Source organism: Lagenorhynchus albirostris, chromosome 19 (genome assembly GCF_949774975.1).
Source record: "Lagenorhynchus albirostris chromosome 19, mLagAlb1.1, whole genome shotgun sequence".
In the NCBI taxonomy this organism is placed as follows: domain Eukaryota; kingdom Metazoa; phylum Chordata; class Mammalia; order Artiodactyla; family Delphinidae; genus Lagenorhynchus; species Lagenorhynchus albirostris.
Window position 1 is genome coordinate 42,115,373 of NC_083113.1, and position 23,698 is coordinate 42,139,070.

Consider the following 23,698-nt stretch of genomic DNA (forward strand, 5'->3'; position numbering starts at 1 on the left):
ACTGCCCCCTGCCTCTTTCTCATGCCTCAGGGGTAAGGACAAAGTCTGACCTGGTTGCCTCCAGCTTGCCTTCCTCAGCTCAGGAAGGACAAAGGGGGGTGGAGGTGTTTATATTCTGGTGACTCATACATCTGAGCTGACCTGCCACGGAGGTCTTCATTTAAGTGACATTAAACAACCTAATGCATGATGACTTTGCTGATAGTTTCTCAAAAGTGCAGAAGCTTTTCGTATACATTTGTTTCCTATATTAGTCATAGGTAAAAGGAGAGGGCATAATGTTTACAGTTAATTTTAAAATGTTATCAAATTAATGCATACGCAGTTTCAAATGTCTGGTTGACTAAGTAAATAAATCAAAGTTACAGTCCTCCTGACAATCATTAGAAAAGTTGGGAAAAATATGAAAAGGATCTTCTTGAAGGCATCAGGGAGTTAACAAGATACTGAAAAATTACTTGTGAAGGATCCAGGGAGGGTGGAAACTCAGAGGTGGGCCAGGTCTTTGGGCTGTTTCTTCCACTAGGGACTTTGTGGGGCTAAGGAAATAGAGATTAGTATCCAGGGTCCCCCAAAAGTAAGGAAGAACCCTGAGGAGTTAGAACACAAGACAGCACACCCTAGGGGAAAGAGTGAATCAGGCCTCAGCAATCCTGGGTATCAAACAATTGTCTCTCAACTGCAGATCCAGCCTTATGTTATTCTCTGCTCTGTGAGGCTGGGGCTTGAACTCTTGAAACCACATTTCCTAGCCACCCAGCTGGCTTCCTATTACATTCTGCCAGTAGGAGTTACCAGAGAAAGGGAGATGGAAAGACAGGAGAGGAAAACAGGAATGTCTCCCTCATTTTTTGTGTTTATGTCAGTGCGGCTCCAAGCAGTGGCAGTTGGCTGCGAGCTCCAACTTCTTCGGGCCATCGTTGAGCAGCCCTGTCATGGCCATTCAGAACACCTGTACCGACTGAGCAGAGCCTTAGATACCCTAGAGGTCTGAGCGCCAGCAACACAGGGCCCTTCTATAAGCTTCTATCTTCTAGTAACCTCCACCTCTTCCCATTTCCCCCTAATTGGACTCTGAGCTGGATCAGCTCAGCTTGGAAGGCTCTGAAATGGGATTAAGGTGATCTCGGAGTGCTGCTCAATCCATCCAAAAGAAGTCAAGCAAGGAGAGAACAGGTGAAACAAATAGAAAGCACTATTAGAACTTTCTGAGTAACAGTTCAGAGACCAACCAACTTGGACCCTGAGGCAAGAGGAAAAATGTGTACTTCTATACACATTATAAATGTATTTTTTAATGGTTAGTTTTTCCAGGATATTAAAATAGTTGAAAAAAATGGAAGAACTTAAAAGTAGGTGTATTAAAACGCACAACACTATTTTATGTTTCCATATTTTACTTACACTCAAACCAGAATTATAATTTTATTTCCCTGGCTTTAATGGAAGCAAACTCATGAATAATATTTTCAAAACCTGCTTCTTCGCTTAGTTCATTTTCTATTGATAGATTGAATGTTTGACAATTTCTCTTGACCAAGTGACATTCTTCAGTAATTTTTTTTTTTTTTGCCTTACGCGGGCTTCTCACTGTTGTGGCCTCTCCCGTTGCGGAGCACAGGCTCCAGACACGCAGGCTCAGCGGCCGTGGCTCACGGGCCCAACCTCTCCGCGGCACGTGGGATCCTCCCGGACCAGGGCACGAACCCGTGTCCCCTGCATCGGCAGGCGGACTCTCAACCACTGCGCCACCAGGGAAGCCCTATGACAGCTTTTAAGATAATCTTTGGGGGAATTCCCTGGTGGTCCAGTGGTTAGGACTCCGCATTCTCCTTACCGAAGGCAAGGGTTCAGTTCCTGGTCGGGAAACTAAAATCCCACAAACCGCACCGCATGGCAAAAAAAAAAACGCCAAAACCAAAAAACAACCTTTGGTCTTTGGCTCCTTGAAGTTTGATTTTTTTTTCTGTTAAGTTTGATTTTGAAATGCATTTGGTGGTATTATGAATAGTGCTGCTATAAATATTATTTCATATACCTTTTTAGGGAACTGGGGAACATATGTATGCATTCCTCTTGGATATATAGCTGGGATGAAATTGCTCAGCCAATGGGATATGTGTAGATTGTTAGCATTAACTATTTTATTAGTCATTATCTTTTTATCATGTTATTTATTATTATTACCTCTCATTATGCTTTAAATGAACTTATTTATTTTATTTTATTTATTTATTTTTGACTGTGTTGGGTCTTCATTGCTGCGCGTGGGCTTTCTCTAGCTGCGGCGAGCAGGGGCCACTCCCGCAGCAGTGCGCGGGCTTCTCAGTGCGGCGGCCTCTCCCGTTGCAGAGCACGGGCTCTAGGTACGCGGGGCTCAGTAGTTGTGGCATGATGGCTCTAGAGTGCAGGCTCAGTAGTTGTGGCATGCTGGCTCTAGAGTTCAGGCTCAGTAGTTGTGGCGCACGGGCTTAGTTGCTCCGCGGCATGTTGGATCTTCCCGGACCAGGGCTCGAACCTGTGGCCCCTGCATTGGCAGGTGGATTCTTAACCACTGTGCCCCCAGGGAAGCCCTACCTCTCAGGTGTATTAACTCAATTTTGGCTATCATTAGTGCAGTTGCTATTATCATTAATGAACTGGGGGAAGATGGGGTGGTTGTCTAAGTAGCCTGAACCGATTAGAGAGGAAGTCCGTGAGGAACAGGGGAGGAGGTGTGCCCACATCCAGAGCAGTCTAGCCATTGGAGGTCCATGGCCCATTAAGTAGCCTGAGATTCTGGGCTCTGTCCAAATAGGTACAAAGATCATTTGTGATCTAGGCATGTTCTCTTCTTGGGCATCTGAACCACCATTCCCTGAAAGATCCCCAGGTGGTACTCAGTGGGTCAGGATCTGGATTGAGGTGAGCTACACAGAGGGAACCGAGCCACCCACTGTCTTCTTCCAGTGCTGAGCCAAGCCACCTGTGTTTCCTCAGGCCACTGCCAACAGGTCTTCCTTGAGTATCCGGTGTCTAAACTGCAGGGTCCCCCACCAAACCCCAGTATTGGGAGCCTGCACCACAGACCCCACCATGGAGAAGGACACTCACGCTGATTCCATTTCTAAAGCATTTATTTTCACGAAATGTTTGTGCTCGCATGCAAGGAAACTTTGTGGGGTATCTGTGGCTGCCAAAGTGACATCTGGCAGGATTAACTGGATCACCAGAGCCAAATAATGAGGACTGGGAAGGCAGCAATAACTGTGGGGCCTGGGCCCATGTGGGGGCAAGATTTTGAGAATGACCACTTAGGTGACAAAATGGGATTCCCATGAACCGCAGCTCTGGTTAGTTTCTGGTCTGGAGCCAGATCCTCTCTCTGATGCAGACGTGGGAGGACGGAGCGGCAAGAGCTGCCCAGCTGCTCATCTGGGAACTCATCCTCCAAGGGACTCTGTCCCTCGTTCTCCTCCTGTACCTGGAGGCGGCAATCAGCGGGCAGCAGCTCTCACAGCACCCCCGCATACACCTGCTCAGACCACCTGCTCAGAGCTACTCTTTTGCCCAGCCCAGCATACCTGTTCCACCTTTCTGAAGACCCGCCGCACGTTTCCTCGAAGCACACCCCAGAGCTCTTCCTCACTCCAGCCATGCCCCAGCAACTCCTCTATCAGTACCGGGTATATGGACACGTCCTCCAGCCCCTGTGGGAACCTGTGTGGCCACCAGCCAGCCAGCTGTTGGGCCTCAGACCTGTTCCCTAGTCCTGAGTCAGAACCGAAGCCCTATGTGTCCAGGGTCCACTGAACCGCAGCCCTGGTCAGATGTGGAAAATGGAGACTTGGAGAGAGTAAATGATTCACTCCTGCTCTTCATCCTTCAGAGGAAGGCCCCCAAAAGCACCTCGACGATTCACCAAAAGTCATCGAATTGTACTGTTAAGATCTATGCCTTTCACTGAATGCAATTTTTGCCTCCATTTATAAAGAGAAGAAAAGCTTTTTAAGAACTGGGTTGACCCCCCTGCATGCACAGGCCCAACTGCAGGCAGAGAAGATGGTCAGCCCAGCCCAGACCTTGCTAAGAGTCTGCTCAGAGGCCGTGGGTCTGCTGGCACTGGATGGGCGCAGATGCTGGGCAGATGAGCTCTCTGTGGTGTTTGAGACAAATATGATGACCTAGAGTAGGGCCAAAAAGACAGAAGAGCCCAGGAAGCAGACCCTGGGGGAGGGGAGATACCAGTCGGGCCAGCACACCTGAGGCTATGGTCAAGGCCATGAGGACCACAGTGTGGTGGGCACGGTGGCTGTGAAAGCCCCACTGCTGCCCAGCCAGCCCGAGACAAGCCACGGGGAAGCACTCACTGGCCAGCCCCGTCATAATCTCTGCCAATCCCGATGAACTTGCATCCAATGACTGCCCTGATGTGGTCGAAGTGATCTGAAGAATGGAAAGTCAGCAGTGTGGGGCTTCCAGGGCAGGGGTGGGGGTGATGACTGGCCTCTGCTGATTCCCCTTTTTGCAGCCTGTAGGCCAAACAGGCCAGTTCCTTCATGGCCTGGCACCGAGAGTACCAACTAGAGGGCCCTGAGGTTTGATCTGAAGTGATCCCAGCTGGCTCTAGACTGGACTTCAGATTTGGAGTGGACCCCAGAGCCCCCTGTTTGGGCCATTTCCCACCCAAGATTCACCCTGCCTCCCAGTCTCCTTGAGAACCTGTGGGGGCTCCTTTCCCCGGGTGTGGAGGATGAGAGAGGAACAAGAGTACAACTGATGAAGACCCCAGAGACCTAAGGAGCTGTCCAGTCCCTTGGCCAGAGGTAGGGGCAGTGCGCTGTAGGAGCCCCTGCAGAGGCACAGATGGGCAGCGCCTGGGCTGTGTGTCTGACACTCCCACTGCTCCGAGGGGGCACCCTAGGTTGCTGTCCCCCGCCTCTAACCTTCCTGTCCAAGCTGGGGTCCTTCTCTCAGAGGGCCACCTTCAGCCCGAGGCCTCCCGGGAGCACACGTCATCCCCATCTGCCTGCAGCCGGCCCCGCCCACCCCGAGGGCTGCGTGTGAGTGTCTCTGTGGCCACAGGTGCTCTAGGCTCCCGGTTTTCCGGTACTGGGCCATGGTGGCTGGTGTGGGGGAAGAGATAGTTTCTGGAAATGGGGGGGGGACCTTGTGAGCTCTGGATTCAGGAAGGGGCCCTCTGCCCCCGACCTTCTCTCTCCACCTACTCGACTCCCCAAACTGCATGACCATTCTCTGGGGACTTCAACCAGCACCTGGGAACTATCAGGAACCTCCCCCACTTCTGTCAGCCAGCCTCAGGAAAGAGCGCCCTCAGGAGTTGCTACACCTCCCCAGGGCCTGAATAGAGGGACTTTGGGATGTGAACTGAACAACCTTCTGGGGAGAGTCAGCGACCCTTTTACTCAACAGAGCAGGAACCCAGTCAGCAGGCTATTTGAGTGGAAGGAAATGAAGTCATTTCCATGGCAGCAGAGCCCCCACCACAGCAACCTTCCTCCCAGAGCTGTTGGCAGACCTTCTGGCCAGGATCCCTCCTACCTCAGTGTGGAAGGCCCGGCCTCGTGGAGAAGTATAGGTTCTGAGGAAAGACCTGGCACCTGGGTTCTGCTGCTACACTTGCCTTATCTCGTGGCCCTTGTGGCTGTAGCTTCCCCAGAAACCTCAAGGGCTAAGTGCCTGTGCTTGCTCAGAGGCCGCACGCCATTCCCCATTTCCAGCCTCAGGCCCTCCCCCAGCTGCCTCCTCTAGGGACCCCCTCCCCCCAGCACGCGCACACACACACACACACACACACACACACACACACACACACACACACGGGATGTGCCTTCTCACAGAAGCTCAACTACTGAGATGCTTTAGGGACTGTGCCCAAACTCCTTCATCCCCAGCCTCAAGTTTTTGCTCTGATCCCTGGCACGCCCTGGAGCTGTTCCACCTTTGGAACCTTTCCCGGGTGGCAGGAGTGCCTAGCACAGGGGTAGTGACCTAAGTCTAAGCACTGGCGACCCTAGAAATCTGTTACACAAAAACATTTTATTGAGCAGTAAGTGACCCCACTGGGGACAGAAAGGGCTGGCAATAAAGGAGCATGTGAACCTCGGGGCAGGGTGCATGCTGCTTGACTCTCCATCCTGTTCTTGCTTCAGGGAGCAGGTCTTCCTGGGTCTCTCTGTCCTGCCTCCTGAGACCCCAGGCAGAAGGTTCTTTGGGAAGCCACAGATTGCTGCTTTCAGTTTCAAAAAGCCCAGCTCCCCCCTGGTTTGTGGTGGTGGCCGCTGACAATGGCTCAGGGCGGGAGCCCATGTGGTAGACTGCTAAGGCTTCTCTGCACCCTGTCTGTGCTCCTGCATCCTCCTCGGCTCGCAGAGTGTAGACTTTTCTTTCTTCAGCTCACAAAGGGGCCCCTGAGGATTGAGCAGAGGAACGTCAGGTTTTCTTCCAGGCCAGCTTCAGCCCTGGGATGTTCAGGGCAGATTCTCATTCAAAACTCAGTTTCTGAGGCTCCTTGCTTACGGCCATTTAGTGTGGAAGGAGGCTCCTGGCTGAGGAAGGCTCAGGCAGAATGACTCAGGTTCTAATCTGTGGCAGTGGGCAGTGGGGGGGCGGGGGGGGGTCACTGCAGGAAGAGGCATTCGCTGCCTTAGGCAGTTAAACCATTGCCCTCTCTTCAGAATGACTCAGCCAGAAAGATTCTGTGGAGTCCGCCTCCGGGCACCATGCTACAATCGACGGATTTTGGGTCTGGAGCAACCAAGATCTTTGTCCGACTCTTCCGGAGCATGCTTTCTCTTGGGAGCACGTCTAGGGACTGGCTTCTCTGCTTCCACCTTTGCTGGCGTGGCCAAAGGAACATCCCCGTAGACCCGGTCGCCACCAACTAGGGAGTATGTCTCCCCGTGCCGGCCAAACTGCGTTTCTCCACACTCTCGGCAGAGGACATGGTAGTGACCAGGTGTAGGAGGAGAAACGGGAGCCACTGCTGCTGCAAAGAAAATCAGAACTGATCAGTCACTTCTGCTGTACACAGTCTCCTGCCAGAATTTCCCTCTCTCATGTCTCTCCCAGTTTCTGGCTGAAGACCTTTAATCTACTTGACATCCAAAACACAGGCTTGGCCCATCAGCTCTATGAGTCCCTAGAGAAGGGACACTGGCTGCAAAAGCAATTCCTAGAGCCTACGGCTGCAGCAGATGAGGACGTCTCTCCACCGTTTCCAGGGGAAACAGTAGAACCCGAAAGTAATTGCAATCATGATCCTCTCCATCTCTCCCTTCCACAACAGAGAAAACATTTCTTGCAGTCTGTCACTTCTGAGGCTTTAATGGAAATGTCGTTCAAGTTTTGGAAAAAAATAATCTAATATAAATTGGTTAAGAACCCCACCCACCTTGGCAACCCCTCTTGGGCCCCATTTATACTTCCTGTTTCAACCACACTGAACTCTAGCCCTCTGATACTTTTATGTAGATTAGAACAAGGCCAAATGCTGAGGCAGAGTGATCAGGAGATTCAGAACCAGGTTCTGCGTACCAAGTCTAGGCTTACATCCACCCAGCCTCCTGGGACACCATCTCCTCGGCCCTCCAGTCTCACTAGCACTTCATCACCCGCCTTGGTTCTTCTGGTCTTCCCATCAATATGGCACCACCGTCTCCCCTAGTTCTCAGCAGCTGAGTAAGGGATGTGTCTGAGGGGACCGATATAGATGCCTACATGACAGCACAGAGGTGCCTGGGTTTGAAGGGGCGGTTCAAGAGTGGCCCTCTTCCTCAAACTGCTCCATTTACCATTTGCCAACAAAAATGCACTTGTCTTTTGCTAAGAGGCCAATCGGGACAGGGTCTGAATGGAAGCATCCTGTAGCCCAAAGGGGAAGGCTACATTTATACCAGACAGTATACATTATACCAGACAGTTTGGAAGAATAAAAGCAAAGACACAGGGCTTCCCTGGTGGCGCAGTGGTTGAGAGTCCGTCTGCCAACGCGGGGGTCACAGGTTCGTGCCCCAGTCCAGGAAGATCCCACATGCCGCGGAGCGGCTGGGCCCGTGAGCCATGGCCACTGAGCCTGCGCGTCCGGAGCCTGTGCTCTGCAACGGGAGAGGCCACCACAGTGAGAGGCCCGCGTACCGCAAAAAAAAAAAAGCAAAGACACACTCTTCTCGACCTTGTCCTGCCCCAAATATAAATTCATAACACCCTCACATTTTTACAACTGAGGACTTAAAAAAACCAAGAGGTTAAGGGGCCTACCCAGTGTTCCACAGGTAGTGGAGAGGTGTTCTGCTCAGTGGTTAGGTTCATGTCGGGGCTCCGGATTTACAGCTGATAGGAATGTGAGGACAAGCTCACGCCATTTCAAACATTTCCAAGTGATACTGAGAGAGATGTTAAAGGTGCAAAATAAGGGTGCTGAATGACCTCACAAAATGGGAATGGTGGGCCCATTTTAACATGAAATTGAAAACAAATTCATGACAAAAGGACATAATACAAAATGACAACATAATCATTACACTCCCCTCTCCCCTAGAAGTAAAAATCATTAGAATCCTTTCTCTCTCCACCATGAAAGGATGAGATAAAAGCTCAGCAGCAGCCCCCGTGAAAAACATGGTCAACAGTGTGAAGAGGTGTTACTAAGACGATTTGGTCCGACTCAGAGAAGGAAAGAGACAACTCCGCCCTTAGCCTGATCAGGCCCACAGGAAGGAAGCACATTTGGGGCAGCCTTTGATAGTGTGGCAATGAGAGAGAACCTTCTTTAGGAGGGGACTCCCTGTTGCCGACCTTGAAAAAGCAAAGATGGGACATTCGTTTAATGGGGCTGTTGCAGAGGCGATGTGCCCAGGAGGTAGAGGCTGCTTGGACTACCATTTTAGAGGTTGGGCCACCCTGGTGGAGAACCACAGCACCTTCTATTCCTAAACTGCTTGAATCAGCGGGTGCACGTTAGGACAGACGAAGTCAGGCCTCATTGGAGCAGACTGCCTTTGGGAGTGGTAGGATGTAAAATGTGGAGGGGAATGCTCTGGAGGAGTTTGTCATGGCAGGTGGGCCAGCACGAGACCATTCAGATTCTCCAAGGCTCCAGAGATTACTTGGCTGAGAGCATCCCTCTGATGTGGTGGGGGAACTTCTACCTTAACAGGATCTGGCTGGGCATCTGGGGGAGGCAGAATAAATGGTTTATTAACTTACGAGAGCGAGAGACTCACCTGGGGGGTTCCACAAAAGCACTTAAAAAGACTTGTACCTAGATTCTTGAGCCAACCCTCAGAAAACTTATCTAGATCTGGAGTAGGGCTCAGGAAGCTGCACTTTTAATAAGCTTCCTGGGCAGTCCCACCACAGTGGTCCATGGATAGAGTGACCAAATTATTGTGTATTCTCGGTTGCTCTTGGAAGTCAAAGTGGGCAATATTAAAAACTGCAGCAGGCATACATATAAACAGGGAATATTCAAGGCAAACAGAGGTGTATAGTTATTCTATGCATGAGTCAGATTTGAGAAAAGCTAGCCTGGTGGTTAAAGAACACAACCCTTAGGACAGACAGACCAGATTCTGTCCTACTTACTTATGTGATTTTGACCAAGTTCTTTTATCCTTCTGTTTCTTCATATAGAAAAGAGCTATGGCTGTATATTTAGCACAATATTCTCTTTTGGCAAAAGTTGCTCTGGGTCCATTTGTGTTCTCTGCAACTTAATCCTTTCCAGTGTGCAAGCATTTTTAAGTTGTTTGGTGAAGTATTACATTTGACTTTTAACTGCTCATTACTTTGGGCAAAGCTTATGTAGTGCTGCAGAGACTAGAACCTATGCAGAGATAGTGAGAGGATGTTATAAGCTTATTCTGCCGGTTTATAAAAAAGTTTAACCTTTTCTCCTCTTCCTCCACCTGCCACCAAGAGATGAGAAAGAAGGCAGAGCCTGGAAATGCACACCAAGCAATACTTCTGTGTCAGTTTGCCTTTTATTTCTCTGCCAGTACTTCCCAGAGAGATTTCACCAAAAGTGCCTAAGCTTGCCATGGCCATTGTTGTGAAGAAATATTCTCTCTATCGCTAGTCGCATCCCCTTTTCCTTCTCCTGGGGGCTTAATTGATGTTTGGGGGCAGGAAATAAAATTTAAACTAAAACATCAATTGAAAGAGCCTTCGTCCTAAGTGTGGTAGTTTGGAGTGTGAATCTTCTCAGAGTCTAGTGAATTCTGCTCCAGTGGAAACTGTTATTAAGGGACACCCATAGAAACACTGCTTACTGTAAGAAATCATGACACAATACAGAGCCAAGATCGACTTTATTCTTCATGTGAAAGACTACAGAGAGCCATGCTCAGTAGTTCACCCTCCAGTGTTGGCCAGCAGCTTACCTTTTGAAGGCAGACAGCAGCCCGGGCCTTCAGAAGGTGACTAGGCAGCCCAGAGCACCCTACTGACAAGTGTGCTCAGCCATCCAGCACAGAGGGAAAGGTCCCTGTTATGGCATCATATATAAGCCTGCTGCAATAAGGTTTGCTGGTGCAAAGGCTGTCTCACTGAGGACCTAGTCCTGGAAGCCTTCTCCTCCGGCGAGCTGCCAGCTCAATCTTCTGAACCAGGCTCACGTCCCAGGGATGGGTCACAAAGCTGACGACAGTGCCTGGCACTTCGCTCCCCACCCGGCCCACCCTCCCTGCTCTGTGGATGTAGTCTTGTAGGGTGAGAGGGAAATCATAATTGATGACTAGCTCCACCTGGGTGCTGTCCAGGCCCCGAGAGGCGATGTCTGTGCAGAGAAGTATGTCTCGGGAGCCCTTCTGGAAGGACTGGAAGATGCCTGCTCTCATTGAGGCTGGCATCTGTCCCTGCAGTCTTAAGTGTTGGATTTTGTGGTCATCCAGAATATACCCCAGCCAGTTCACAGTGCTGGAGCAATTACAGAACACCAGAACACTTCCTGCGGGGCCAGTCCTATATGCTCTGTCACGCTGCTTGAGGATCGGCACCAACCCAGTCACCTTCTCTGTTCCCTTCAGTCTCATGAATGTCTGTCTGACATGAGGCATGATGCAGTGGAGCTTGTCACTGGTAACAGTGGTTAGAGAGTCTAAGCTGGTAACTTTACTCAGCAGCTGGCCTACACCTTCGGGAAATGTGGCCCCCACCAGCACTAACTGAGCTTTGGGATTGAAGGGGTCTTTTAAGTCAGCTGGGCCTTCTGCTATATGGCTCCCCTCCAAGATGTAATCCACCAGTTCCAGGAAGCTTTCATCCAACAGCGTGTCTGCCTCATCCAACACCAAGAAGGAGAGCTGCTCCAGGCTGATCAGTTGAGTTTTCAGGGCCTTCCACAGAGCCCCCGGAGTGGCCACTAGTATATCTGCTGGAGGATGTTTGGATAGTTGCAGCCTGATCCTACTCATGCCATGGCCTCCCCCTAACTCCCGCACCTGGAGGCCCAAGGAGCTGCCCAAGGGCTGGGCCACGGCCCGCACCTGTTCGGCTAATTCTCGGGAAGGCACAAGAACCAGGCCTCGAGGCGCAGGGATACGACAATGGTCCAGGCTTGGCTGGCCCAAGAGCCGTTGAAGGAGAGGTAGTAAGTATCCTAGAGTTTTGCCACTGCCGGTTTCTGCGGCGCAGAGGATGTGGCGACCGCGGAGGAGTGGGGGAATGGTACTCGACTGCACGGTTGTGGGCCGAACAACTTCGGGAGCAGCCTCTTGTAGTGCGCTCAGAACGCGGTGCTCCAGACCCAGATCGGTGAAGCTGCCCTTGGGCGAGAGGTTCCGCAGCGCTGGAGCCTCATGTTGCGCGCGCTCGATGGAGAAATGGTCCCCGTGGGCGCGCCGATTCCTCCAGCCGCGCGAAGCTAGTGGCGCGGGCTCCCAAAGGCCCAGCGTGAGGCGAGCCGGCTGGTTCAACTCCGGTCGCCGCGCTGAGATCAGCAGCGACCCAGGTCGCACCAGCACCGGCCGCGGGGGGCTCCGCTGCCCGCTCTGCTGCTCTTCCTGCCGCCGCTGTAGAGCCCGCGGAATGCGCACCACGGGCAGGGGCTCGTTGGGACCGCGGACCGTCAGGTCCCGGCGAGGCGCCAGAAGCAACCGAGCCACGAGCGACAACAGCCGCGACTGCCGCGCTAGAGCCATACTCCCCTCGGTGCGGGAGAGGCGCATGACAGTGACGTCACGGGTGCGCCAAGGCCTCGTGGACGGTGGCTGGCGCGGCTCAGTAGGGCCCGCGGAATTGGCGAACTGTGTGGAAGGAGCGGGATCTGTAGAGCTCAGCAGCGGCGAGGTCTGTAGGTCCGAACAGGGGATGGTGACTCCAAGCCCCGGCCAACCTTGGGGAAGGATGCGCGGTGGAGGCAGGACCGGGGTCCGGCGATACGCGGCGATGGGGCCCTGGCATTACGAACCAGGAGGGCGGAGGGCTTGTGGCGATCCGATGTCCGATCCCTGCAACGCTCATTTGTCGCCCTCACAGCCCCTGTCATGGCTTGGCCAGTTCGGGTCTCCCCCTGTAACTTTACAAGTATTTATTGAGAGTCTGAGTGAATGGTCAGGCCTGGGGGCCGAGACCAGGAGTCCGGAGTCGTAGATCCAGGCTCACCCTTCCCTTAGAGCTCCCTAGAGAGCTGAAGGCCCCGAGGGCAAGCTGATGGCCTTCAGCGTATCTTCTCTTCAGTCCAGAGAACTCATCGCTTGGTACTTTTCCCCTCTCTTTTCAGCTGAGGGTCATTCTCCCCTCCCTTGTCACCCTTTCCAGCTTCTCATCCTGAACCCACTGCTTTCTTGGCTAGTTCACCTCCACCGGCTTTCCAGTCAGATACCTCAGTTCCGTAAATAGCAGCGAGGAGGGTCCTGCTACAGATTTGTGGCTTTTCTCACAAAACCACGGTCAGGCAGAATATTTTACTTGAATTCAGTTGTTCAGGTTGCCCAAAAGCTTACACTACTGGTACTTCTTGAACGGATCCCGAAAATGGGTGTCAGATCATTTCTGTAATTTCCAGTGCCTGGGGTAGGAGATAAGGTAAATGTGGATTAACCACCTGGGAGGTTCTTAACATCTGGAGAAAGAGTTTTACTTTCATTAGATACCGTTATAGAGATAAATACTATTAAATTTCAAATAGCATTTTGATACACGATAGACTTTCTGGAGAGTTACCTGTTAAACCAGCAGAGGAGAGAGTTTTGAGTACTCATGGGTGAACAGAGTCATTGGATAGAGCAGTGGCTCTTGCGTGAGGGTGATTTTGCCCTCACCCTTCCCCCAGGACATTTGACAATGGCTGGAGACATTTTTCTTTGTCACATCCGGGGGGTCGGGTGGGGTGCTGCAGGCCTCTAGTGGGTGGAGGCCAGGATGCTACTACATATTGTACAAGGCATAGGACAGGCCTCCCCACCACCCCAAAGAATTATCTGGCCCCAAATGTCAATAGTGTGCTATGGAGAAACCTTGGATAGAGGCTGAGGACTGAAGAGAGGCTGAGGTTGTCACATGTACTCTCACTTCAGGTGGTCAGTCACATTTGCCAGACTCTTGTGTGGCCCTGCCCCTTTCCCAGAATCTGTAGCAGGCACACTGATGCCGTGGTTGTCATGTCCTTGGGATGAGAAAACCTTGGGGGCTCCTGAAAGTTATAAACACAGGAAGGAGTGATTTAGGAGGGTGACGTGGGAGAAGAGGACTTTAGGAAGAACAAAATTGTCCTCATGTGTTTGGGAAATGTGCCAGATGGAAAAGAGATGAGGTGTGCCATGGGGTGTACCATTCCAGAAGGCAGACTGGGACTGATGCTTGACAGGGAGTCAGATTCTGAATTTGATATAGACTGCTGTAGCAACTAGAAATGTCTAGATCTGTCTAGAGAGTGCTGGGTTTTCTGTCACTGCAAAGTTCATGTATAGGCTGATGACCACTGATTGGTGATATGATAGAGGGGAGTTGATATAAAGGATGCTCTAAGATATTGTGACTCTACACTACTTTTACGATTCTTTCCCAGAACTCGGAGCTCCTCATTCGTTAGCTGAAGAGCTCCTTGGATGTCTGCTCTGACATGTTTCATCTGTTTACATGTGCCACTCATTTTTCAGGTACAAAACAAAGAATCACTTTGCACAAAGCCAGAAGGGATATACCGAAAGAATTATCAGAAAAGAATAATACATAGGTATGTATTTGCATTGAGTTTCTCCAAATATTTGAGACAGGGTAGCTGGTTAGTGGCTGCTTTCTCATGCTTGAGCCCTTACAATGTGATCACCTCAGAATGTCACAGGGATTGGAGCCTGTCTGAGCCTGTCTGTCTCTGCCCATGGCCCCTAGTTTCTTCTTGTCATTGCTTTAGTTACCGTGTAAGGCCCTCCTCTTTTCCTCCTGCTCACAGCAGACATTGAGTAACCTCTAGTTGTTACTGAGATGCATATTTCACAGTATAGTACTTTAGAAATGAGAAAGGTTTACTTATTGTGGAAACAAATGTAGGCTCCTGGGAGTGTTAGTGTCACTCGGTAATGTTTTTCCCAGGGCTGCCATGGTAACTGACGTTGCCTGCTTACTCCCTAAGGTTTGAGAAGAATTCTTCCTTGGATCTCAGGTGATAGTGGTACATTCCTTCATTCATTTATTCATTTAGTAAATATTTTCTGAGCACCATGTATGTGCCAGGTACTTTTCATATGGACAGTGAACAAAACAGACAAGATTCCTGCCCTAGTGAACTGTATATTCTGATTTAATTGGCTTGGGGTGAGGCCTGGCCATTGGTAGTTTTTAAAATCTCTCCAGATGATTCTAATGTACAGCTAGGTTTGAGAATCACAGTTATAAATGAAGCACTTTGGGAATTGCAAAGGCATTGCAGAAATAAAAAGTGGCTATTGGTATTCCTTCACTATTCCTGCATTTTCCTGCCTGCATCAGGACTGTTGTACAAGTGCTGATCATTTTCTTTGCAGCCCTTTTTGCTGTTTGCCTAGACCCTTTATCCCTCTTTCTAACCTAACACCCTACCTCCTTCTTGTCTTTCAACCTCCAGTCCATCATCTGTTTGGGATTTATCCTAAACTTGGTGGGAAGGCATTGCAGGGTATAAACAGAGAAGTGGTGTTAGCAGAGATGCCTTTTTCAGACACCATACTGGCTATCGTAAGAGAATGGATAGGAGGGGGCAGGAGTAGATTTGGGGAGACTCATTAGGAGACTGGCTTTGTGCACAGTGGTAGCCTTGCAGATGGAGTAAAGCAGGCAGGTTAGAGTCATATTTGGAAGGTTAGTGATGGCTTGGAGGTGAATAGGAGATAGTGATGAATTGGATGTGGGGAATGTGGGTTAAGGATGTATAATTGGGTAAATGGAGGTGCTACTAACTGAAATGGGAAAAATTTTCTCCCCACATATTGACCTGATAAACACCTTCTCACCCTTTAGACCTTGAATCAGAGATTCTTTCTTGTTTTCTTTTATTATATTTTATTTTATTTCATTTTTATTTGGGCTGTGACGCCAGCTTGCAGGATCTTAGTTCCCCAACCAGGGATTGAACCCAGGCCCCCTGAACTGGAGGCACAGGGTCCTAACCACTGGACCACTGGGGAATTCCCAGCAGAGATTTTTTCTTTCTTTTCTTTCTTTTTTTAATATAAGTTTTAATTAATTGATTAATTAATTAATTTTTGGTTGCGTTGTGTCTTCGTTGCCGCGTGTGGGCTTTCTGTAGTTGCGGCGAGCAGGGGCTACTCTTCGTTGCGGTGCACGGGCTTCTCACTGCAGTGGCTTCTCTTGTTGCGGAGCATGGGCTCTCTGCGTGTGGGCTTCAGTAGTTGTGGCGCGTGGGCTCAGTAGTGGTGGCTCGCGGGCTTAGTTGCTCTGCGGCATGTGGGAATCTTCCCGGACCAGGGAGCAAACCCGTGTCTCCTGCATTGGCAGGTGGATTGTTTGTTTTTTTAAAACATCTTTATTGGAGTATAATTGCTTTACAATGGTGTGTTAGTTTCTGCTGTATAACAAAGTGAATCAGCTATATGCATGCGTATATCCCCATATCCCCTCCCTCTTGCGTCTCCCTCCCACCCTCCTGATCCTACCCCTCTAGGTGGTCACAAGGCACTGAGCTGATCTCCCTGTGCTATGCAGCTTCTTCCCACTTGCTAGCTATTTTACATTTGGTAGTATATATATGTCAATGCTACTCTCTTACTTCGTCCCAGCTTACCCTTCCCCCTCCCCGTGTCCTCAAGTCCATTCTCTGTGTCTGCGTCTTTATTCCTGTCCTGCCCCTAGGTTCATTAGAACCATTTTTTTTTTTTAGATTCCATATATATGTGTTAGCATACGGTATTTGTTTTTCTCTTTCTGACTTACTTCACTCTGTATGACAGGCTCTAGGTCTATCCACCTCGCTACAAATAACTCAGTTTCGTTTCTTTTTATGGCTGAGTAATATTCCATTGTATATATGTGCCACATCTTCTTTATCTATTCGTCTGTCGATGGACACTTAGGTTGCTTCCATGTCCTGGCTATTGTAAATAGTGCTGGCAGGCAGATTCTGAACCACTGCGCCACCAGCGAAGTCCCCAGAGATTATTTCTTAAGGGAGGCCCTCCTCAACCCCCATGAGTCTCTTTTCTGCTGACATAGACTCCCACAGCCTTATGTAACTGCTCCTTCATAGCACCATACACAGTTTTAATTTCACACATATTTGTAAGTTCCCTTTCTATAACATATTTATAAGTATCCCTTTCATCATTTTATCTCTAGTGCCTACCAGTACTTGACATATCTTAGGGACTCAGTAAGTGTCTGTTGAATAAATAATTGGAGACAGAGGACAAGGCTTAGGAGGGAAGATCAAGGCTTTGTTTTCTACATGTTGAGTAGAAGATGCCCTTAAGACATCCCAGTGGGGATGTGTTTTGAGCAGTTGGTGTGAGGTTGGGATGCCTTTGGAGATGATCATGGCCACTATTTTAAACCATGGGAGTGAATAAATTTGTGAGGGAGGGTGTGTGAAATTAGAAGGGAAGAGGGCCCACGACTAAGGAGCAACCTCAACCTGTGAGGGGAGGAGGTGAAACCAGCAAAAGAGACTGAAAAGCAGGGGTAGAGAGAAAAACTGGGAGAGTGTGTGGTCGACGAACCCAGGGAGGAGAGAGATCAAGGAAGAGGGGAGACTCAACCATGCCATGTGCTGCTAGCAAAACAAGATTGAGGACAGGTCAGTGTCTCGTAGATTGAGCAACTTCGAGGTAATTGGTGACTTTAATCAGAGCAGTTTTGGGAGAGTGGCAGAGGGGGAGGCCAGGCCGGAGTAGGCTGAGGAGTAAAAAGTTAGTTAGCAAGCTTTGTGGTTTTTAGAGGGGACCATGTTTGCTTAGAATAAATAAATTAACAGTTATCTCTGGGACATGGGATTTTGATTTTCTTCGATTTACTCCTGTTGCTCTACCTTTAAAATATTTTTAGAATGTGACCACTTCTCACCACCTCCCCTGCTATCTCTCTGTCCTGAGCCACCATCATGTCTGACATTGGTGAGTGAAGAGCCTTCTAACTGATCCGCCTGTGTCTACCGTGGCCCCCACAGTCTGTTTTTCATACAGCAGTCACCGTGATAATGGAGAATGTGATCAGTCATGCCACTCCTTTCCTTAAAACCCTTCACTGGCTCCTATCGTGAAGAGCTAACAAAGCCCGCAGAGCGTCCTACAAGGCCATTCGGGGTCTGACCACTGTGTCCTATCTGCTTACTGCTCTCCATCCATTGTGTATCTGACTTCCATTACTCTCTTCTCCTTTCTGTGCTGCAACCACAGTGGCCTCCTTCCTGTTCTTCTAACACACCAGACAAGCTCCTGCCCCAGGGTCTTTGCACTGGCCCTTTCTTCTCCTGTGCACTCTTCCACTAGATACCAACTTGGCTAACTCAAATCTCTGCTCAGATGTCATCTTCTCATTGAAGCTTATCTGGGCTTCTCTATTTAAAATTTTAACCTTTGGGGATGAGGTGGGGGGGAAATGGGTGAAGGTGGTCAGAGGATACAAACTTCCAGTTACAAGACAAATACATTCTGGGATGTAATGTACAGCATGGCAACTATGGTTAACAATACTGTATTGTTTCTTTTTAAATTTTATTTATTTATTTATTTGTTTATTTTTGGCTGTGTTGGGTCTTCGTTGCTGCACGTGGGCTTTCTCTAGTTGCGGTGAGCGGGGGCTCCTCTTCGTTGAGGTGCACAGGCTTCTCATTGTGGTGGCTTCTCTTGTTGCGGAGCACCAGCTCTAGGTGCGCGGGTTTCAGTAGTTGCGGCATGTGTGCTCAGTAGTTGTGGCTCGCGGGCTCTAGAGCGCAGGCTCAGTAGCTGTGGCGCACGGGCTTAGTTGCTCCGCGGCATGTGGGATCTTCCCAGACTAGGGATCAAACCCGTGTTCCCTGCACTGGCAGGCAGATTCTTAACCACTGTGCCACCGCGGAAGTAATACAGTAATACAGTAATACTATATTGTATTGTATCCTGAAAGTTACAAAGAGAGTAGATCTTAAAGGTTCTCATGATGAGAAAAAAATTATGTGAGGTGATAGATATTCTCTAAACTTATTGTGGTAATCATTTGGTGATATATACATATGTGAAATCTTTATGTTATACAGCTTAAACTAATACAATATCATATGTTAATTTTATCTCAATGAAACTGGAAAAAAATTTTAACCCATGTGCAGTTTTCAATCTCCTTTCTCCCTGCTTTTTTTTACTCTATAGCACTATCAATTTTCTATCATACTATGTAATTTATTTATTATGCTTATTGTTTTTGCCTTTTTCCCCACTGGAATGAAAGCTCTACCAGAGTAGGAATCTTTGTCTGTTTTCTTCTCTAATGTATCCCCAAAGACTAGGACAGTGACTGGTACAGAGTAGACACTTAATAAATATTTGTTGGATGCATAAATGAGCATGCATTATTTTTACGATAAAAGAAAAGGAAAACCAAATACTATGTGTTGGAAAGAAGAAGGAAAACCTTCTCTGGATAACAGAAGAGATTTTCTCCATTTGAATTTCTGACTCTCTTTCTTCAGGAATGATTGTGAACAGCCTCTCTCTGTGCTACCACAACAAACTCATCTTAGCCCCTATGGTTCGGGTAGGGACTCTCCCAATGCGGCTGCTGGCCCTGGACTATGGAGCGGACATTGTGTACTGTGAGGTAAGGGGCTCCTGATCTTCCCGGAGAGCTCTTCCACAGGTGCAGCCTCCCCATCTGTGGGTGGGAGCGGTCAGGAGTCAGAGGAGGCAGAATGGACTCTCCCTTCACAGGTGCTCACTGAAGGCAGCAGAACACAAACACGCAGGAGTCCTGTGAGCCCTGCTGAGGACCAGGAGCCTGGGCAGCACGGAGGCATTGTGGGACACCTGGGCCAGGTGGCTAGATGAGCATCGTGTCAGGTCACTGCTGTGGCCCCCATAGGAGTTAATACACATTCAGTACATGAATGAGTGAACTCAAGATCAGGAAGAGGAGGAAAAGGACCAGATTCAGGCCAGGGAAACTGGATGGGGTTGCTTTTGGGAACCATAGGATTTTCTGGTGGCAGTAGCTAGTGGACCAGCTACTGGCCGGCTGCTGTGGAGAATATTAAGACTTGAGACCCAGGTTTAGAAAGCATCTTCTAGGAAAAATAGAGTTACAGGAGTAGCTGATATTGGGTAGGGACTGGGAGCAGTGGTTCTCAGTTGGGCATGCATCAGAATTATCTGGACAGCTTCCCCCGCAATCCCCAATCCTGATATGTCCCTCTAGTTGGTGTGAGAGGTTAGAGAAACTACCCCAGTGCTTCTGATATTTCCATCTTTAAGAGCCACCGGTGGTGGGGTGAGGACTGTGGCTATAAAAGGGAAACACAGGGAATCCTTGTGGTGGTAGAACTATTCTGTGTCAACATCCTGGTTGCGATATTGTACTACGGTTTTGCAAGATGTTACTATGAGGAGAAATTGGGCAATGGGTACATAGAATCTCACATTCTTACAATTGCATGTGAACCTCCAATTATCTCAAAATAAAAAGTTTAATTGAAAAGAAAGCCACTGGTGTAGGGTCTTCCCTGGTAGTCCAGTGGTTAAGACTGCGCTCCCAATGCAGGGGGCCCGGGTTCGATCCCTGGTCGGTGAACTAGATCCCACATGCATGCCGCAACTAAGAGTTCGCATGCTGAACTAAGAAGCCTGCATGCCACAACTAAGAGCCCGCATGCCGCAGCTAAACATACCGCATGCTGCAACTAAACACACCGAAACGAAGATCCCGCATGCCGCAAATGAGACCTGGTGCGCCAAAATAAATAAATAAATATTAAAGAAAAAAAAGTTTAATTGAAAAGAAAGACACTGGTGTAGGGACTTCCCTGGTGGTCCAGTGGGTAAGACTCCGCACTCCCAATGCAGGGGGCTTGGGTTTGATCCCTGGTCAGGGAACTAGACCCCGCAGGCATGCCACAACTAAGAGTCTGCATGCTGCAACTAAGAAGCCTGCATGCTGCAACGAAGATCCCGTGTGCCGCAGCTAAGACCCAGTGCAGCCAAAATAAATAAATAAAATAATAAATAAATTTTAAAAAAGAAAATTACCTGATTAGGGGACAGCTGTGGCACATAGATGTGAACACTTGAGGGGTTAATGGATTGAGGAGTAAGCAGCAAAATGAGGAAGTAGAAATAAGTCTGCTGACTACCCCCCAGAAATTCAAGAGGTGAAGGGAGGAAGTGTATAGCTGGAGGTGAAGGAAGATGGGTGAATGGAGTTGTTTGTTGGTAACTTGCTTGTTTGTAGCGTAGGAAGAAGGGCTTAACAATGAGGGGAGGCCTGAAGATTTGGGGCATTAGGGGGATTTGTAGGGCCAGGTCTTGGAGGGGACAGGATTCTTGACGAGGTGGTAGGACCTGCCTTCCACTGAGATAGGGCAAGGAGGAGAGGGTGAAGATGATGAAAGGGAGGGAAACTGAGGGGTTTTGCCTGAGAGACTTGTTTTACAAGGTGTAGGAAGTCAGTCTTCTGTTGGAAATGAGGGTGGCAAGTGTGGGCTAGGGACCTGAGGAAAGGAAGTGAAGGTGTTTTGGTCTTATTCCCATGGGGAATGGGCACTGGGAGATGTGCCTGGCAGGCAGGTGTGCACAGTGATACTGGTTTGCAGCTTTATAGGAAGGAGAGCTTGAGAAGCTTGGCGGGGGATGCCCATGGCAGGGATTGGCATGCCAGTATCTACAGCAGGGCAGGGGCAGAGGCATCTAGGGTGCTGACAAGGTGAAATGGGAAGGAACGAGTATGTGTTGTCCAAAGGTGGGAGTCAGAAAGGGATTTTCCAGAGTTTAGTGTCACAGAGACCCAAGACCTGACTTTTAAGTGGTTTGTCGAAGTAGAGGTGAGGAGGTCCCAAACATGTGAAATGGGCTGTTAGTGTACATCCATAAATCTTCCAGGCTGCCAGAACGTGCCTACGGCAGGGAGGAGCCTGTTCCCAGGGGCCAGTCCCAGGGGACTGTGGTAGTGTGCTGAGCATATTCATCTGGTCACTCAACCCTTGAGCCTGCACTCTGGCCCCAGGGTGGTCAGCCATGGGTTAGGTATAGCCTTTCCTGGCCAGCACTCTCCTTGGCCTCCAGAAAAAACCTCTTGGATTTGGAAGGGGATTGGGAGGAGGAACTATGATGAATCAGGGACTCAGATTCTGAGGTCTTGGGAACCAAAAAGATGAAATCCCAGAGAACAGCTGTTACCTTTCATTACTTGTGATTCTCCTCTACCCCAGGACAGAGGGTGCATGATAGCTCTTCATCCACTTAGTCCATGTTTACCAATAGGGTCCTGTGGGATGACTCAGACTCAAGGATGAAGCCCCCTGCTTCTTCCCTGCTGCCCCAACTCCATCTCTGTCCAGCTGTAGCCCCCGCATGGTTGCTTCAAGGCCCGGGATGTATAGTGTCCCTCTTCTCTCTACCCGTGCTTCACATACTGTCTCCATCAATTATTTGCTTACTCTGATGACCCTTCATGTCCCTACTCTCCCTAATCTTGTGCTGTCATGAAAAGTAAGAGTGGGTCCATTGAGTGCTAACCCTTTGTTTTCAGATTCATTTATGTCTCTGCGGTGGCCATCCTGCTGGTTTCTTCTCTTAGACCAAGTGGTGGTAAAGCCTTCAGGCCTTTAAAGCATCAGCTCACCTGGGCTCAAACTTATTCTGGGGCAAGATTCTGAGGGTTGCTAAAATTGAGGAAAAGGCAGTAGTGCCTCCATTGACATATTCAGCCTCCTTGGCCTTCACTTTTGCTATGCGAGCAGCATTTTTCTGGGACCCCAGAGGGTGGAGTTGTATTCACCTGGAGATACTGTGGAGTGAAACACCAGGATGGAAGTGAGTGAGTGTATGACAGCACGGTGTCTGCTCTAGACAGCCACTATATGTTTATAGCCCTGGGGGAATCAGTCTGTGATGAGGTCACGGAAGCTGGGTAGTGAGAAACAGAGCTGACCCGCAGATTCCGATGCTTCATCAGCTGCTTTGTTGAGAATTCTTAGGGTTGTTTTCAAGCACTTGGGAAGTCATGGTCCCAGGATTTATGCGGTGACTTCAGAATGTGACTCTCCTAATTGGTCAAAGCTTGGTTTTCCTCATGATTGTGACTAATCCATTCTTCCAGGGCTCTTCTTGAGTTTGGAGCAGAGTAAATACAGATTAAAACCCTTTGTATGTTTGATGAGCACTTGCTCTGGGAGAATCAATATAGCTTATGAACAAATTAAGGGACCTCTGCCAGAAGAGACCTAGGCCCTTTACCCAGACCTAGCTGCTGTGGAGCAGAGGCCGGTGGGCAGGCCAACTGGCCCCTGCCTGTGGTGAGTAGGTCTCTGGGAACTGGGCCCTGAGTACTGGGAAAGGCACAGCATGGCGCCTGGTGCCCCCTGGTGGATCCAGAGTTGCTCTGCAGGCCAGCTGTGTAGATGAACTTACTATGTTCCCCTGAGGTGACCCATCTGTGGGTTAGATCGTCAAACCACACCATCCACCTCTCAGGACCTCGTGTAGGACCTAGGGCATACCAGGCATACAGGCACCTCCTTAAAACGCCTGCAGAACCCTCAGCAGTTGGAGGTGAAGAAAGGATGAACCAGCTCAGCAAAGGTTAAGGGAGCAGTAGTCTGATTCCCCACCAAGGTCTGCCCTATTGACAGTTTTCTAGGGGTTCATCAGATGTCACTTAACTATTCCTTTTTTTTAAAAATTTATTTATTTTATTTGTTTTATTTTTGGCTGCATTGGGTCTTCATTGCTGCGTGCGGGCTTTCTCTAGTTGTGGAGAGTGGGGGCTACTCTTTGTTGTGGTGCATGGGCTTCTCATTGCGGTGGCTTCTCTTGTTGCGGAGCACGGGCTCTAGGCACGCGGGCTTCAGTATTTGTGGCTCGTGGGTTCTGGAGCGCAAGCTTAGTGGTTGTGGCTCACGGACTTAGTTGCTTCGTGGCATGTGGGATCTTCCTGGACCAGGGCTCGAACCCGTGTCCCCTGCACTGGCAGGTGGATTCTTAACCACTGCGCCACCAGGGAAGCCCCCTATTCCTTTTTATAAGAACAATGGATGGACAGACCATGGATTGTCATACTGAGTGAAGTAAATCAGACAGAGAAA

At 49.4% G+C, this 23,698-nt stretch overlaps 3 protein-coding genes across 7 annotated transcripts in view; 1 reads left to right on the plus strand and 2 right to left on the minus strand.

The window, feature by feature from the left end:
* Nucleotides 1-6,053: 6,053 nt before the first annotated feature.
* On the minus strand, nt 6,054-7,270 carry DPEP2NB (DPEP2 neighbor). The gene is given in 2 exon segments (XM_060129806.1): nt 6,054-6,988; nt 7,186-7,270. Coding segments are annotated over 2 exon segments (390 nt in total). The 3' UTR covers nt 6,054-6,683.
* DDX28 (DEAD-box helicase 28) lies at nt 6,870-12,145 on the minus strand. 2 transcript variants are annotated; one of them, XM_060130355.1, is made up of 2 exons: nt 10,383-12,145; nt 6,870-6,988 (listed from the first exon to the last, which is right to left on the minus strand). In XM_060130355.1, the coding sequence occupies exon 1, from the start codon at nt 12,138-12,140 to the stop codon at nt 10,545-10,547; it is 1,596 nt and encodes a 531-aa protein (XP_059986338.1). In that variant the 5' UTR covers nt 12,141-12,145; the 3' UTR covers nt 6,870-6,988; nt 10,383-10,544. The 2 variants fall into 2 exon arrangements, with proteins under 2 accessions (XP_059986338.1, XP_059986339.1); XM_060130356.1 differs by having other exon boundaries at nt 6,871-6,985.
* A 43-nt stretch (nt 12,146-12,188) lies between these two features.
* Nucleotides 12,189-23,698, plus strand: part of DUS2 (dihydrouridine synthase 2) — a 41,223-nt gene continuing 29,713 nt past the window's right edge. Inside the window, exons 1-4 of one of the 4 annotated variants that reach the window (XM_060130546.1) lie at nt 12,189-12,288; nt 14,100-14,176; nt 17,476-17,543; nt 19,097-19,224. In XM_060130546.1, coding sequence (XP_059986529.1) covers nt 17,531-17,543; nt 19,097-19,224 — 141 coding nt within the window. In that variant the 5' untranslated portion in view covers nt 12,189-12,288; nt 14,100-14,176; nt 17,476-17,530. The remainder of the gene's footprint in view (nt 12,289-14,099; nt 14,177-17,475; nt 17,544-19,096; nt 19,225-23,698) is intronic. The other 3 variants (XM_060130542.1, XM_060130544.1, XM_060130545.1) reach the window with 3 other exon arrangements.

Bases quoted from the DNA above. Each gene is read 5' to 3' on its own strand.
- DDX28 (XM_060130355.1), bottom strand. From the start codon at position 12,140: ATGGCTCTAGCGCGGCAGTCGCGGCTGTTGTCGCTCGTGGCTCGGTTG.